Source organism: Podarcis vaucheri (assembly GCF_965113315.1).
Source record: "Podarcis vaucheri genome assembly, chromosome: 18".
NCBI lineage: Eukaryota > Metazoa > Chordata > Lepidosauria > Squamata > Lacertidae > Podarcis > Podarcis vaucheri.
Window position 1 is genome coordinate 2,034,004 of NC_138756.1, and position 16,625 is coordinate 2,050,628.

The window sequence follows — 16,625 nt, forward strand, 5'->3', positions numbered from 1 at the left end:
GAAGGTCAGTTGTTTGAATCCCCACGATGAAGTGAGCTCCTGTTGCTCGGTCCCTGCTCCCGCCAACCTAGCAGTTCAGAAGCACGTCAAAGTGCAAGTAGATAAATAGGTACCACTCCGGCGGGAAGGTAAATGGCGTTTCTGTGCGCTGCTCTGGCTCTCCAAAAGCGACTTAGTCATGCTGGCCACATGACCCGGAAGCTGTACGCCGGCTGCCTCAGCCAGTAAAGCGAGATGAGCGCCGCAACCCCAGAGTCGTCCCCAACTGGACCTTATGGTCAGGGGTCCCTTTATCTTTTTAAGCCTGGCAAATATCATAGAATCATAATGATGGGAGGAGCCACGAGGGTCATCTAGTCCAACCCCCTGCAAAACGCCTAAACAGTTCACATAAAAGACAGTAATGTGCAGTAGTGGTTAGACCTGGGAGAGACCCGGGTTCAAGTCCCTGCTCAGCCAAGAAGCCCACTGAGTGACCCTGAGAGCCAATTGCTGCTGCTCTGCCAAACCCACCTCACAGGGCTGTTGTGAGGACGAGATGGAGTGGGGGGGGGAGAACATGCCCTCCAGCAGTTCTCCAATGAAAATAGGGACATTCTATTCTATAATAATAATCACAATAATTTTATTATTTATACCCTGCTCATCTGACTGGGTTGCCCCAGCCACTCTGGGCAGCTTCCAACGTATATAAAAACATAATAAAACATTAAACATTTAAAAACTTCCCTATGCAGGGCTGCCTTCAGATATCTTTTAAAGGTTGTCTAGTTACTTACCTCCTTGGCTCGGGTGTTACATAACTCCAGACCCTCCAACATTTCTTGGATGAAACTAGGGACGTCCTAAGGAAAAGCGGGACCTTTTCAAATCCGAAACAGAGGTGGCTTCTGTAAGTCCAGGACTGTCCCTGGAAAATAGGGGCACTTGGAGGGTCTGTATGGGCTGTCAGGAACCACCTTTGATTTCTTTATTTCCTCCCTTCCTGCCACCCCAAGCTCTCCACACACCCCTTAGGGAAGCTTCCAATCCAATATTCATCACCCGCCTTCGCTCATCAGAGTAGTCTGCGTGTAAGAGTCCTGGCGGCAAAGGCTTTGCTGCACAGCCTTTGAAGTCTTTCGCGAAGGAATGGGGAAAGCAAATAGACTTTTGGAGGGGTGGGGGAAGAACACAGAGGCAGGAATTTAAAAACCAACCGAGTTAATATTAAACAGTGCTCCCAGGGCTACAAATGGACGTGGAAAAATAATATCTCCAGCGAAAATAATATCCTCAGCACACTGGCGCACCCAGACACACAGACAAAGTTCAGTAACAGCAAAGGAGAATTATTAATGTGAGAACATTAATACCCTCCAAGTGCCTCTCTCTCCCAGGGACAGTCCCAGATTTACAGAAGGTGTCCTGCTTTCTGATTCTGGAGTGGCCTCTTTTTCCTTAAAGGTAAAGAGACCCCAGACCATTAGGGCCAGTCATGGCCGACTCTGGGGTTGTGGCGCTCATCTCGCTTTATTGGCCGAAGGAGCCGGCGTACAGCTTCCAGGTCATGTGGCCAGCATGACTAAGCCGCTTCTGGCGAACCAGAGCAGTGCATGGAAACGCCGTTTACCTTCCCGTCAGAGTGGTACCTATTTATCTATTTGCACTTTGACATGCTTTCAAACTGCTAGGTTGGGAGGAGCAGGGACCGAGCAACGGGAGCTCACCCCGTCGCAGGGATTCGAACCGCTCACCTTCTGGTCGGCAAGTCCTAGGCTCTGTGGTTTAACCCACAGCGCCATCCACGTCCCTTAGGACATCCTTATTGCCATCAGAAAAATGTTGGAAGGCATGGAATACAATTTCCCCGATTGTCATCGGAAAAGTGTTGGAAAGTATGGATCAGGTCAGTGGAAAGTATGGATCCTGTCCTCACAGTGGGCAGTCCCCACAGGAAATCCCCAAGCAGGACCTGAGCACGAGAGCACACAGCCTGTGATTCAGAACAATGAGGGCTGGAATCTTGATTTATTTTTGAAGGAAATGGCTGTAGCTGAGTGGCAGAGGCCCTGCTGCATTCATCACATAAGAAGAGAAGAATGAGGCCAGTGGCTCATTTAGTCCAGCTTCCTGTTCTCTCAGTGACTGACCAGATGCCTGTGGGAAACTCGCAATCAGGATCTGAGCACAGGAGTCCTCTCTCCTCCTACAGTTTCCAGAAACAGGGGTAAAGAAGCATTGCTGACTGGTTGGCTTCCAGCATATGCAAAAGCATAATAAAACCTCAAACCCTTCCCAATACAGGGCTGCCTTCTGATGTCTTCTAAAAGTCAGAAAGTTGCTTATTTCCTTGACATCTGGTGGGAGGGCGTTCCACAGGGAGGGCGCCACCACCAAGAAGGCCCTCTGCCTGGTTCCCGGTAGCTTCACTTCTTGCCGTGAGGGAACGGCCAGAAGGCCCTCGGAGATGGACCTCAGTGTCCGGGCTGAATGATGGGGGTGGAGACGTTCCTTCAGGTCTACAGGGCCGAGGCTGTTGAAGGATTTAAATGTCAGCACCAACACTTTGGATTGTGCTGGGAAACGTCCTGGGAGCCTGGAGAGAATGTGGTGCTCAGGCATGAAAAGGTCCCCCCTCGCCCCCACTGTGGGCTGCCTGAGAATCGATAGGCTGACTCCACTGAAGGCATCTTCTTCAGATAAGAGAGCGGCTCCTGCGCCAATGGCTTTTTAATGGTTATTTCTTGTGCTGGAATGTGCAGAGAGGCAGGCTGGTCCTCTCCAGCTGTTTAAGTGCCACTCGGAAGATGAAAGGTGCTTTCAACACGCAGCCTTCGCTTCAGAGAGGTGATCACGACACCTGCGATTCCTGCCAACCGCACAAACACCCACACGGGTCCTTCTCTCCAGCTTTGTTGAAAAAGAGGATTGCTGACCTGTTTCCCCGGAGACCGTTTGAAAGAGGGGCCTCGCCAATTGTAGGAGGGAGGGGATACCCCTCTTTGGCCCCCCAAACATGTTTCCAGCACAAGGAGAGATGCAGGGGGACTATCAGTCGGCTTCCAGGACCCCTGATTTATTGGCTGAGTCCCACGATTTCCGAGCCAAGCGAGGAGTGTGGAAATCGTTAAATGGGGATTAAACGGTGCAAGCTGCCTCGTTAGAATGGGTCATTATGACCGGCTGATTTACAGACCTAAGAAGAGTCTGCTAGATCAGGCCAATGGCATACCCTCCAACATGCCTCCAATGAAAAAAAGGATGTCAATAATAATAATGATGATGATAATAATAATAATAATAATAATAATAATAATAATAATAATAATAATATACCCTGCCTGTGTGGCTGGGTTGCCCCAGCCACTCTGCACAGCTTCCAGTATATATAAAAACATTAAAAAGCAAACATTAAAAACTTCCCTATCCAGGGCTGCTTTCAGATGTCTTCTAAAGGTTGTTTAGTTAACTCATCTTCTTTGTTCGGCGGTCACATAACTCCATAGCTTCCAACCCTTCTCAGATGGAAATAGGGACGTTCCTGGAAATAGGGACACTGGGAGGGTCTGTCTTTGGTATGATCCTACTGGGAAATTCCAGTCTCCTTAAGCTTTGCTTGGAAAGACAATGCCTGGTGAATACTGGGCTCTGTATGCGGAAACTCAGTGTTCAGAGTAATAATATGCAGCTTTCCCCCCTATTTGGCGATTAGCAGAAGCAGAGTGGATTATGCAAAGCGAGATTATGCAGAGATGTTTCTCCTTTTGCATCCTGATTTTACAGAGGTGCAGAATTTGGGATTGTCTGATCTTACTGCTTTCCTCCCTGTCTCCTCTTCTTCTCCTCCCCCCCCCACTCTCCTTGCAGCGGAAACTGACCCCTGCGACAACGACCCCTGTTTGCATGGGGGCACCTGCCAGTCCAGCGGAAACCTCTCCACCTGCAACTGCCCCCGGGGGTTCACGGGAGAGAACTGCGAAATAGGTGAAGGGGCGCCGGGGGAGGGAGGATCTAGAATCATAGAAGAGTTGGAAGGGACCAGGAGGGTCATCGGGTCCAGCCCCCTGAAATGCAGGAATCTTGTGGGAATATTCAGGGATGCAGGAGAGGATATATTGTTTGATTATAGCCTTTCCAACTTGTGTTAACAAGTTCACAATTTTAGCAGAGTAACATTCCCCCTTTTAAACTCGCAGCGGATGCTGTTCTGGTATTTTCCCCTTATTCCCCCATAAAAGATAAGACAGGACACAGTCTTCTATAAAAGTATAAAAAGAGTTTACTCACTCACATTCTGTTCACAATCGGATCCTAGAAGGCAGACTTAGCTTAGAAAAGTAACATACACCTGGAAACTATCTCATAAAAAGACAGTCCCTTTCTCCTCTCTTGGCTGGAGGCCAAGAGAGCATCTTTGGCTAAGCAGATGTTGCTTCTTTGATGCATGTAGTCACAGAGAGAGAGATGGCTGCCCTGCCCTGCCCTGCTTTTGTCGTTACCTGCACAGGTGAGGCCACACCCACCTCTAGTCACATGCAGAGGAAGTCTGTCCCAGCCCAGAAGGAAACAGGAAGTTTACCTGCTGGCTGGACAAACCTTCCTCCCCATGTTCACTCTAGGAAGGTTGTACTTGACTCCTCTTGTGTTTCACATCCCAGAAATCTTTTGCCCAATGTGAGACTCAAACCCGAAATCTGTTCACATTTAGCCACCGTGTGTGTGTGTTTGTGTGTGTGATTGTCACCTTCCTCTAATAGCGAACTCGGGTGCTGCTGGCTGACAACTTTCTAACCACTGGAGGAAAGACCCATCTCTCTCAAAAGATGGATCAAAGAGGGCTTTTCAGGAGGGGTAGTGAGTACAAGCGAAATCATAGAATTGCAGAGTTGGAATCAGGGCCGGATTGAGGTTTGATGAGGCCCTGAGTTCCTGAAGGTAAAGGGGCCCTTTATATGTCCAGCTGTCCTTTGTCAACAACAAATTGTCGCTGTTTTTGGTGTTGAATATATGCTATGTGGTAATTTATGGTCCTAATAGGTATCTAAAGCCATTTGCACATAACAAATAGGAGCCTACACAACACAAGACACTCTTGCTGTATGTAGGTTTTATTTTATTTGTTTTTTATTTTATATTTTGGAAATGTACATCCAGTTTTTTTCCCATTTAGTTTTTTGGGGGGGGGCAAAGAGAGTGGGGAGCTAAGCTATAGCTTGTTTAGCTTATATGTAAATCTGGTACTGGCTGGAACCAAGAGTCATCTAGTCCAACCCTTAGCAATGCAGGGATCTCAGCTAAAGCATCCCTGACAGGTGGCCCCCCAACCTCTGCTTAAAGGTTCGCCTGAGGAATTCCCCTTCCTCGAATGGCTCTTACTGTCAGAAAGTTTTTCCTGGTGTTTAGCTAGAATCTCCTTTCTTGTAACTTGAAGTCCTGGGTTCGAGTCCTACCCTGTGGAGCAGGAGTAAACCAACTTGCACCATCTTCCAGGCGACACCCAGCTGATGCTGCTAAATTTTGGTGGGTCCACTCTGAGGAAGGGTGTCCCTTCAGAGGGAAAAGGCGTCAGGGCGAAAGATTCCTGCATAGCAGGGGGGTTGGCCAGATGACCCTCGCGGCCCCTTCCAACAGGGACGCGGACTTATAAAAAATATTGGGGGGGCCCGGGAAAGCTCATGAATAATAAATAAGCTCATGAATATGCAAATAAAGTGGCGCCGCCTCCTCGTGAGCGAATAGGGGAGGGCGTGCTGCGCCTATTAATCAGCTCCAAAGGAAATTGGGTGGAGCTTTTGCTCGGGAGGGAGGGCAGGAGGCATGCAGCCCGACCCTCCCTGTGCATTTTGGGCTGGGGGAGGGGCGGCGATGGCGCTCTGCTGGAGGGGCGCCGGAGATTATTGGGGGGGCAGAGCCCCCCCAAACGAATTTTTGAGGGGGCTCGGGCCCCCTCAAGCCCCATGGAGTCGGCGCCTATGCCTTCCAACAATTCTATCATTCCATGGTTTTGAAGCCGCCTGCTGGGAAATTCAGGACAGATAAAAGAAAAGGCCTTTGGCTGACCACTGCGAGAAGAGGCTGCTGGGCCAGATGGCGTTGGCCGGATCCTGCAGGCTCTCCTGATGTCCTCATCAAATGCCGTGTGAGGCTGTGAACACAAGAAAGGAGGAGGCGGCGGCTGTGCAGCTGAAGGGCAGCTTTGAGCTCAGAGCCCATCTGGGCTTTGACAGGAGGCAGCCGGCTGCATCCAAAGAGGAGAATTAAGGCTGCCACAATGCCGCTTTTCAGATGCACCAGCACATTCAGGGCCACCCACGCACACCGGGCGGACATGCGAAAGCTCGCACACTTCGCACGAGACAGGGGCAGGAGGTGTGCCTCTTTCCAGGGCTACAGGGAACCCGGTCCATGGAGGTGGCAACCGCAGGGGGGTGGCCTGGGAGAGGCCTCAAGGGCCAGATAGAGAGGTGTGGAGGGCCACCCCCCCTCCTGCCAGGCTGCTGTGGCTCACAGGACCTCTGGGGTAGCAGTCAGCAGAGCATGAGACTCTGAATCTCAAGGTGGTGGGTTCGAGCCCCGGTTGGTCAGAAGATTTCTGTTGGACTCGATGACCCTCGTGGTCCCTCTGCAATTCTGTGCTAAGAAGATAGGAAGTGACCTCTCTTTCCCCAAGACCAGTGGGATCTGTTAGAGTCTTAGAATCATAGATTTGTAGAGTTGGAGGGGACTCCAAAGGTCATTTAGGCCACCCCTGCAATGCAGGAATCCAAACTGAAGCACCCATGACAGATGGCCATCTGTATGGCCGCAGGCTGGCTGGACCAATGGTCAGAGTCAAAAGGCAGCTTCCGGGTGGCAGAGGTTTACACCAGGGGTGGAGTGCCTCAGGGCCAGGATCCCAATTGCGGCCCTCAGAGCTTCGCCGAGTGGCCCTCACAGGATTCCCATCAGGCTGCACTCCCTCTCGCTCAGTAGAAGGCAGCTCCCTGTGTTGCTGTTCAAAATCACAATAATGAGGACTAGGACCTTAGCTTTGTTTTCAAAGTTGCAGTTAGACCAGAGGGGGGACCCACAAATGCATGGCCACTGGGGCTCTGTGTGGGACACCCCCCTTCTCTCAAGGCCAGCCCCCCTCCAATATTGGCCTCCTCTTTCCTCCTCCCCATACAGATATTGACGACTGCTTGTCCAGCCCCTGCCAGAACGGAGGGACCTGCATTGATGAGATCAATTCCTTCGTCTGCCTTTGCCTGCCCAGCTACGGAGGCAGCCTCTGCGACCGAGGTGAGAGTGGGGAGCCCCTTTCCTCTGCCCCAGCGCGTCTTCCATGAAAATAGGGGCATCCTATTCTACAACAGGAAGCTTCTCCCGTGTTTGATCCATAGCTGTCCAAATTTTCCCTTTTCTTGAGAGGAATCCTATTCGGAATAAGGGAATTTCCCTTAAAAAAGGGGGAAAGTTGACAGCTATGGTCTGATCTTGTTGCACACATAGACGTCGTATGCACATCGACATTGGTCACCTTGTGTTGTACAGGAAAAATGTGCGAGGGAAGGGATCAACACCTTCCACAGATAAATGGAATGAAATAAGATTTTGGCAGTAAGCCACCTTGGGGCCCTGTCAGGGAAAAAGGCAGAATAGTAGTAGTAGTAGTAATAGTAGTAGTAATAATAATAATAATACTGGAAACTGTGAAAATGATCAGACAGTAAATCCTATTGAACTTACTGGTACTTGGTTATGAGTAAAAATGCTTAGGGTCGCAGTGTAAGGCTGCCCAGTCTTGACGCAGTTACCTGGGAGCAAGCTCTATTGAATACAGTGGGACTTACTTCTGAGTAGACAGTGCAATAAAGGAATCCCTGCATTTCCTAAGAAATGGCTGGCTGCGGAAGCATTGCAATTAAAGTGGATTGGTGACATTTTCCTTCAAAGGTATAGGAAGGGCTTCGCATGCCAGCTTCACTGTCCACTTCATTTGGTGCAGAAATTTTGTTTTCAGGATAAGGACATGGCCCCCAGCCCCTCCCTCCAGGCCATACTCCTGGCCACTGGCCACACCCCTTCTCCCTAAGCCACGCCCCCTCACCTGCCGTGCTTCATACCTTCCTTGAGCCTCAGAAGCCAGCCTACAGTATAAAGAGGTGAAATTGACATTTGTTGCAAATGTCAGATTTAATTAATATTTTTTTAAAATCATTTTTATTGATTTTCCAATTAAAAAATCCAGTTAATATATCCAATCATAATACTCCAATTAAAATAAAAAACTAAAATAAAAAAGACCAAATTATAGTCCAAAATATATTTATTAATTTTTCGGAGCTCCCCACAGTCTGGATCTCTGAAGCAAATCTCCACACCTTATTCCTGCTTCTCCTCGTTGTTTCCATATTTTCCACATCTCAATTTTAACGCTTCATAATTCTTTGTCCCTGAGTCCACGATTCTCAATCATGCCAAACATCATATACTTTCATCCGTCGAATACAGCTTTGTTAATACATGTTTTTCCAACTGTCTTTTTATCAACGCGGCTAAATTTAATGAATAATAATACATATTTTAATAAAGAAGAAGAAGAAGTTTCCCCTCTTCCCACGCTCCCTCCTCCACAGGGTGTAGCGTTGCCAATTGCTAATCGCCCACAGGGTGCCCGCGCTTCGCCTTAGACGAGTGTCAACTCTCAGGGCTCCTCTGCCGATTCTCACTCTCCTTTTTCTCCCGCTCAGACACGGAGGGCTGTGACCACAACTGGAACAAGTTCCAGGGCCACTGCTACCGCTACTTCGCCCACCGACGCTCCTGGGAGGACGCAGAGAGGGATTGCCGCCACCGGTCTGGTCACCTGACCAGCATCCATTCATGGGAGGAGCACAACTTCATCAATAGTAGGTTGGCAGTCCAGGGGTGGGGGTGGGAGAGAAGGAGGTATCCCACGGCTGGCGGGCAGGGGGAAGAATCCCATGTAAGCCTGCTTTAATTATTTTCAAAGGAATGTATAAATCGCTTAATCAAGTACAGTCATACCTCTTGTTACGTTTGCTTCAGGTTAAATCTTTTCAGGTTGCATCCCGCGGCGACCCGGAAGTACCAGAAACAGTTACTTCCGGGTTTTGCTGCTCGCGCATGCGCAGATGCTCAAAATGATGTCGCGCGCATGCGCAGAAGCAGCGAATCTCGACCCACACACACGCAGGTGCGGTTTGCGTTCTGCTCATGTTGCGAATGGGGCTCCGGAACTGATCCCGTTCGCAACCAGAGGTACCACTGTACTAGTCGTTTTATTACGGTCAATGGCCAGTATCAAAGCAAAGGACATCAATTGCAGAAAAGCGCCTGGGGACCATGTTTCTAGCAATGCTCAGAGGAACTCATTGGCTATACAAAAATTCTTTAGATCGAAAAGAGACTGTTCTACCATTGAAATTATTTGAAGCAAAATCTACAGCCCCTCTTATATGGTGCCCAGCTAGGGCTCTTTCCTAAATTGATGTCCTAAGAGCACATAGAATCTAAATTTCTAAGATCGCTTAATCAATTTACTTTTTTTTTAAAAAATGGATCACTCAACAATCAATAAATCAATCAATCAATCTCCAAGCAGTGTACCAATGGGAATCTCACAGGCAGGGCATGTGAGGAAACAGACCTTCCCTGCTGCGTTGCTCTCTAGCAAACATCATGGTGTTTCCTGCTTGGCAGGGGGTTGGACTCGATGGCCCTTGTGGTCTCTTCCAACTCTAGGATTCTATGATTCTATGATTCTATGACAAAATCGCAGAGTTGGATCCCAAGGCCTCGGCCACGGACCTATTGAGAGACGGCGTAGGCTGGCTTCACGGTTTTCCCCGCATCGTGATTTTTTATTTCCAGTACTGTTTTTTATTATTTTCATGGTGCAGAAGATAAGTTTGAGAAAACAATGGTTACAACAGTAAGCAACAAGTAGCTTTTTGCATTGCACACACATCATGATTCGTGATATATTGCCAGGTCAAAGATTACGGAACTGGTATCACGAAATGGACTTCAAACCTGTTTGGGCTGATATATCACCCAGCCCTGGCAGTTGCCTAGACCTCGTTGCTGGATGCAAAGGTGCACCATGGCAGTTGAAGCTCCAGGACCCCCAGAATGTAGGCCTGCCGCTGGTCGTCAGCCAGATTCACCCCAATGGGGACCCCCCCCCTTGAATAGATCCTGAGCACGACAGCAGCAATTGCACCCCTCTTGCAATTCCCAGTGAGTGGCACTTTGGAGACTGACTCCCTACGAGAGCAGGTGTGGAGAGTAGCCATCACAGGTAGCAGCCGTGATCTCCTTCTCCTCTGCGCCCCGTGTCCACTCACTCCTTGTTTTCCACACAGGCTTTGGACAGGAGAACACATGGATTGGCTTGAACGACCGCATTGTGGAGCAGGATTTCCAGTGGACGGACAACACTGGACTGGTGAGCCCAGCGAGTGGGTGGAAAGGGCAGGGGAGCCAGACCGGCTGTCCCTGAGCAATGCTGAGCTGGACGGGCTGGTTAAAGACAACTATTTAAAACCTTTGAAAAAAATAGAACCAACCATAAGCTTTTTTAAAAAAGGGATTAAAACACATGTCAACATTTCAGCTTTGCTAAGCAAACATGTTTTTAGCAGCTGCTGAAAAGGGTACAGCCAAGTCGGCTGCCTGGTGTCAATTGGCAGGGAGTTTCAAAGTTACATTACATTATTATTATTTAAAAACAAAACAAAAGATTCTCTTTCATTTTGTTTTTATCTCTTTCTCTTTCGTCCTTTCCTTGTTAAATTTGCAACTGGCACTTCAGATTTTACAAAAAGAGAGAGAAGCTGAGCAAAAATGAAATGGAGAGATTGGCTCCTACCTGGTGGTGACGGGGTGACCCCCACCCTGAGTGCCTCTTGGTGTTCTATAATTAGAGAATCGCAGAGTTGGAAGGGACCTCAAGGGTCCTCTAGCCCAGCCCCCTGTTCTGTCTGCTTCTGACTCCTTGTCGCCCTCTGCTGTTGGCTAGCAATACGAGAACTGGCGCCAGAACCAGCCGGACAACTTTTTCGCTGGCGGTGAGGACTGCGTGGTGCTGGTGTCCCACGAGACCGGGAAGTGGAATGACGTCCCTTGCAATTACAACCTGCCCTACGTCTGCAAAAAGGATACAGGTAAACTCGCTCCCCTTTCCCTGATTGGCCATTGGTGTGTGGATGGGCCCCGCCCCCAGTCTCTTATTAGGTAAGGGGAGGAAGGCAGAGTTTCCAGTTTTTACTCCAAGCAGCATCACGTTCTTCCCCTACTCCTTTAACGCCCACAGCAACTCTGCGAAGTAGGTTAGGCCAGTGTTTCCCAAACTTGGGTCTCCGGCTGTTTTCAGACTACAATTCCCATCATCCCTGACCCACTAGGATGATGGGTGTTGTAGTCCAAAAACAGCCTGAGACCCAAGTTTAGGAAACACTGGTTAGGCTGAGAGGCAGGGAATGGCACATATGAGCTTCATGGCCGAAAGAGGGTCGGGATTTGAACTCTGGTCTCTTCCAACTCCTAGTCCGGCACTCTAACCACTATGCAACGCTGCCTCTCTAGGATTGCTTCTGCCTGACCCCTCTCTGTATTGACTCTTTGTCCTGCCTGTCATGTCTCTGGCTCCATCCCACTCCAACCTCCGCCCCAGCAGGCAGCGCTGCTCAATGGTCAGGAATGAGGACAGGAATGAGCATGGAATCATTGAATTGTGGAGTTGGAAGGGACCCTGAGGGTCATCTAGTCCAGCCTCCTGCAATGCAGGAATATGCAGCTGTCCTGCATGGGGATCGAACCTGCAACCTTCACATTATCAGCACAGTGCTCTAACCAGCTGAGCAATCCCGGCTGTACAACCCATCACCTTTTCTATCTTGGGACTATTTGCTGCTGTTGATTTTTTTGAAATGCAGAGAGTGAATTAAAGCCGAGTTTCACATAATCAAGCCCTCTGGGATCTTAATTTGCCTGCTTCCCGACCCACGGAAGCCATCAGTGGTGAAACATTTCCCTCCTCAAGCCCTCTCCCCAGACAACCTCAATTTCCTCTTTATTAATGTGTTCGGAAATGAAGCCGTTAGGAGGCCCACCCCATTCCTTATCTGAGAAATTGCATTAGCCACAAGCTGTTCACCCAAGAAATCACAGGCTTCCGATTCTGTGGGGTGTTGGTGGGTGAGAGCTGGCAGTTTCATTTCATTTGTATGTATCTTAGCACGTTAATAGTCATTATAGGCTCTCCACAGATATGTTTGTTGTATTGGTAGGATAAATTTGCTATCTACTTATCTATGACTTTAAAATAAGTCATATATACCCACAATAAATATATATCAGTAATATTTCCAATAAAGCAATACGTATTCAATAATCTGTTAGAATATAGTAGCACAATAAAATTAGCTGTCAAAATATCAGCAAATAATAATTGGACAGAAATTCACTCTCAACAGTTGCAGTAAATCATTATTAGTGCATCTGTTCCTGGCAAAATATCCAGCGCCAAGGTCTAATCCACAGGCCAGAGGGCTGTCCCCCCCCACACACACACTGTGTCCCCAAAGGAGCATCTCCACCCCCGCCATTCATCCTGGCCTTCTCAGTGGTGGCTCCCTCCCTGTGGAATGTCCTCCCATCTCCTTGATATATGACTTGACATCTTGACATCTCCTTGACAATATCTCCTTGACATCTGACTTTTAGAAGACATATGAAAGTTTTAATGTTTGCTTTGTTTTTATGTTTTGCTGGAAACTGCCCAGAGTGGCTAAGTGGATGGGCAGCATATTATTATTATTATTATTTAGTTAGGTTAGGCTGAGAGGCAGCAACTAGCCCCCAGGGTCACCTAGAGTGAGCCTTAAGACTGAGCAGGGATTACAACCATCATCACTCCCTGTTCCTGGCTCAACACTTTAACCACTACACCACACTGCCTCTCAAAAGAGGTCTGGTGTCTTTTATGCCTGCTTATGGGTTCCTGGAGGCCTGTGATTGGACAGACAGACCTTTGGCCTCATCCTGCAGGACTCTTCTTACGTTCCTAACAAACCAACCACAGGAACATTTCCTCTCTCAATTTTGTTGTTTCTTCGGTTTGTAAGACGCCTTGTGCCTAGTGATGTGGGAAGGCGGCGTACAAATTAAAAGTGAAAGGATAGGGCATTTCTCACGGCCTCCTCCTCCGCCCTTTGCACTCTCCCCTCCAGTGCTGTGCGGTCCTCCCCCCACGGTGGAGAACGCCTTCCCCATCGGCAAGAAGCGAGAGAAGTACAGCGTCCACGCCACGGTCCGCTACCAGTGCCAGGAAGGCTTCCTGCAGAGGCACGTGCCCACCATCAAATGCCACGTCAACGGGACGTGGGACAGGCCCAGAATCGTTTGCACAAAACGTGAGTCCCCAGGGAGGCGGCTCCGGGGGGGGGGGGGCATCGCGCATCCGACCTCAGGCTGTGTGTTCAGCATGGCTTTCTACCGCCTTTGTTTGTTTGAGGGTCCCCATCGCCATAGAATGGTAGAGTTGGAAGGGACCCTGAGGGTCATCCAGACCAACCCCCTGCAGTGCAGGAAGCAGGGTTGGTGTGAACCTCAGGGTTTGTGGCACAAAATGGCGCAAAACAAGCTCAAAACTTTGGCACCGGTTTGGAGGGGATCCCAAATTTCAGGGTTTGTAGTTAATAAAGCTCTTGGGCTTTGCCCAAGCTTGACTTGACCTGCTCAGAAGAGACTCTGCTCATTACTTCTCGTTCTCCCTAAAGCCCCAGCAGGACTGAAGGGTGAGAGGCAGCTGTCTGGCCTGTGTTTCAGTCAGCAGCAGGAGAGAAAACATGTTGGCATCTTCCTTTACTTTGCAGGAAGGAGAGAAACTTAGATGGATCAGGCTCGGCCAGGGGAGGAGGGAAGGAAGGAAGGATTTGCATTAGGAGTGCAACCTAGCAATGCTTTGCAACTAAATCTCTTTTCCCGCCCCCTTCGCCTTCCAGCCAGACGGTCCCACCGAATCCGCCGCCACCATCGCCGCCACCACAAGCACCACCAGCACAAATCCCGCAAGGACCGCAGGAAACACTCCAAGCAGCTCCCAAAGCTGGACTGGACGGAGGAAGACGGGAACTACTTTTAATGACGGGCCTGGGAAAGAAAGCACAAGCTCCCAATTCCGCTTCCCCGCCCCATTCCCCCCACCTTGACCTTCCTCCCCCCCCCCACGGATGCAATGGGTTGTGTGTGTGTGAGAGAGAGCGAGGAAAAGATGGGAATCGTTGATTCACGTTGATTTATCCACGTCTTCCTTCCCCTGTGGATAAATCTCTTCTGTCAGCCTTCTTGTCACAGGGGTGGCTGGCTGGCTGTCGTGTGCAAGTTTACAATGCCAGAAGATGATTTGCACCTTTTCTAAGGATCTGCAGGGGTTGCAGAAAACAGGTTTTCTTGAGTTCAGGCTACCTGAGGCAGCTCCGCTGTGCAAACCTTTATTCTGTTGAAGGCAGTCTGTCAGCATCTTTCCCTCTTTCTCCCTCTTCCTCTCATCCACAGGTCTTTTTTACATCCACTTCTCTCTCTTTTCCTGACATCTGCTTCTCTCAAGCTCACTTTCTCTTTCTGAAAGCCTCTTCTCCCTCTCCAGGTGGCTACTGAAGAGGAGGAGAGGCCCTTTATTACCCCAGCTAATCACCTGCAGGGAACTATCCCTTCCCTCCTTCGCTGCTTGCCCCTCCGCAGCAGCAGGGGGGTCAGAACCATCAGCTTACCTTACAGGGCTGTCGTCAGGGTTGCAGAGGAGGTGCTGCAAACATGCCTACCAAAGTGCTCTATCAAAGTTCATTTTGATAGCCTGCACAGGAAGAGGGGCTGGTCAGGATGGAGCCCAGGTTTACCCAGTCCCCCCCAGGTTTTGTTGTTTGTTTGTTTGTTTGTTTGTTTGTTTACAGACTCTTTCCTGTTTTGACCTTTGGGTGTGACCCTCTTTTCCCCACCGTAAAATGATTTCCACAAATGTCACAATTGTGAGGTGTGTATGTGTGTGTGTGTTTCCGGGGGGTGGGCAGGCGGGTAACTACATGGAAAGTGCTTTGTGCAACTATTAACCCTGCCGGGGCTCCATTTGCACTGAACACCCTGGGGGCTTCTCTCCTCTTTGACATTGTAGCTTACGGCCCTCTGTCTCAGTCCATGTGGCCCTTGCTCAGTGCAGCCTGCAGAGATGGCATGGAGGGGGGCAGGTGAGAGAGAGCATGATGCAACTGTGCTGTGTCACCCAGCCCACCCACTTGGGGGTCCAAAACTGACCCACACACTCCAAGGGGCTGCTGTGCTCCACCTCCATACCCTCCAACATTTCTCCAATGAAACGAAGGACGTCCTATTCTATATAATAATTTTATTTTTTCTACCCTGCCCATCTGACTGGGTTGCTCCAGCCACTCTGGGTGGCTTCTAACAGATATAGAGATTTAATAAAAATGAAACACAAACAAACTTCCCTGTCCAGGGCTGCCTTCAGATGTCTTCTAAAGGTTGCATAGTTACTTATTTTATTGGCTTGGGAGTCGCATAACTCCAGACCCTCCAACATTTCTCCAGTGAAACGAGGGACGTCCTAAGGAAAAGCAGGACATTCTGGGATCAAATCAGAAACCAGGATGGCTTCTGTAAATCTGGGAATGTCCCTGGAAAATAGGAGCACTTGGAGGGTCTGCGAATGACCAGCGAGACCGATTCCCAGGGATGGCAGGAGGCGACCCAAACAGCTCTCTTCCGCCACATGTGAAGTGAGTGCCCATGTCTGCAACAGAAAACAGCCTTCCGTGCAAAAAGGGGTGGGTGGTGAAATGTGTTTGTGTGAGTGTGCGCACGCACAAGAGTGTTGGGCGTGTGGCGGATGCATCCCTGATCTCTGCTGTTTCCTTGTTAACTGCAGTGTCTGCTATTCCTCTGTGTGTTTCCCCTTCTATGCCCCCTCCGCCTGTGGCATTCTCTCCCCCACCCCCTGTGTGCAAAAAAAGGGGGGGAGGTGTGGGGTGGAATCCTTTGGCGGTCTCTGTACTGCTGGACATTTTAATAAATTTTTTTAACAGTTCCTAAGACCACTGTCTGTCTTTCTTCCTTTCGCTCCAGGATTGAAGCTTGCAGAAACCATGCGCACGGGTGGTGCACTACTCTGGGTTATGCGCCACCATGGCACATTTGCAGCATGCAATTCAAGCCAGTCTCTTGCTCCCCTTTAAATGAAGTTGTTGTAATCAGGTCTGAGTTACTGGGGTTGACAATGCAGGTGTTTGTGTATGTTTGGTGCATCCTTCCTCACCCTTTGACTGGTGCACAGAAATCCTGAAATGTTAAGATGGCATAATGCAGAGGAAACACATCAAGTCAGACAGATGGTGCATTTGGCTTAGGGTTGTCCTCCACATTGACTGGCAGCAGCCCTCTGGGGTTTCAGGTATGAGTTTACCTGGCTTACCTGGAGATGCCACTGGGGACTCTGGGTGCAAACTGGGCACTCTCTCAGTGATCTGCTGTCCATTTTCCCAAAGCCTGGCATGCAGAGCTATAGTTCTTCCCCACGATATATGCCAACCTCTCCTCCACCCTTTTACTGCCTCTCCTAGTTC

General features: G+C 49.4%; 1 protein-coding gene across 2 annotated transcripts in view; it reads left to right on the forward strand.

Annotated features, from left to right (window-relative positions):
* NCAN (neurocan) overlaps positions 1-14,212 on the forward strand; it is a 66,560-nt gene extending 52,348 nt beyond the window's left edge. For both annotated transcript variants that reach the window (XM_082206244.1, XM_082206245.1), the window contains 7 exons: positions 3,850-3,966; positions 7,150-7,263; positions 8,715-8,873; positions 10,353-10,435; positions 11,009-11,153; positions 13,221-13,403; positions 13,995-14,212. In XM_082206244.1, the coding sequence (XP_082062370.1) occupies positions 3,850-3,966; positions 7,150-7,263; positions 8,715-8,873; positions 10,353-10,435; positions 11,009-11,153; positions 13,221-13,403; positions 13,995-14,134 (941 nt within the window). In that variant the 3' untranslated portion in view covers positions 14,135-14,212. The remainder of the gene's footprint in view (positions 1-3,849; positions 3,967-7,149; positions 7,264-8,714; positions 8,874-10,352; positions 10,436-11,008; positions 11,154-13,220; positions 13,404-13,994) is intronic.
* Positions 14,213-16,625: the final 2,413 nt, after the last annotated feature.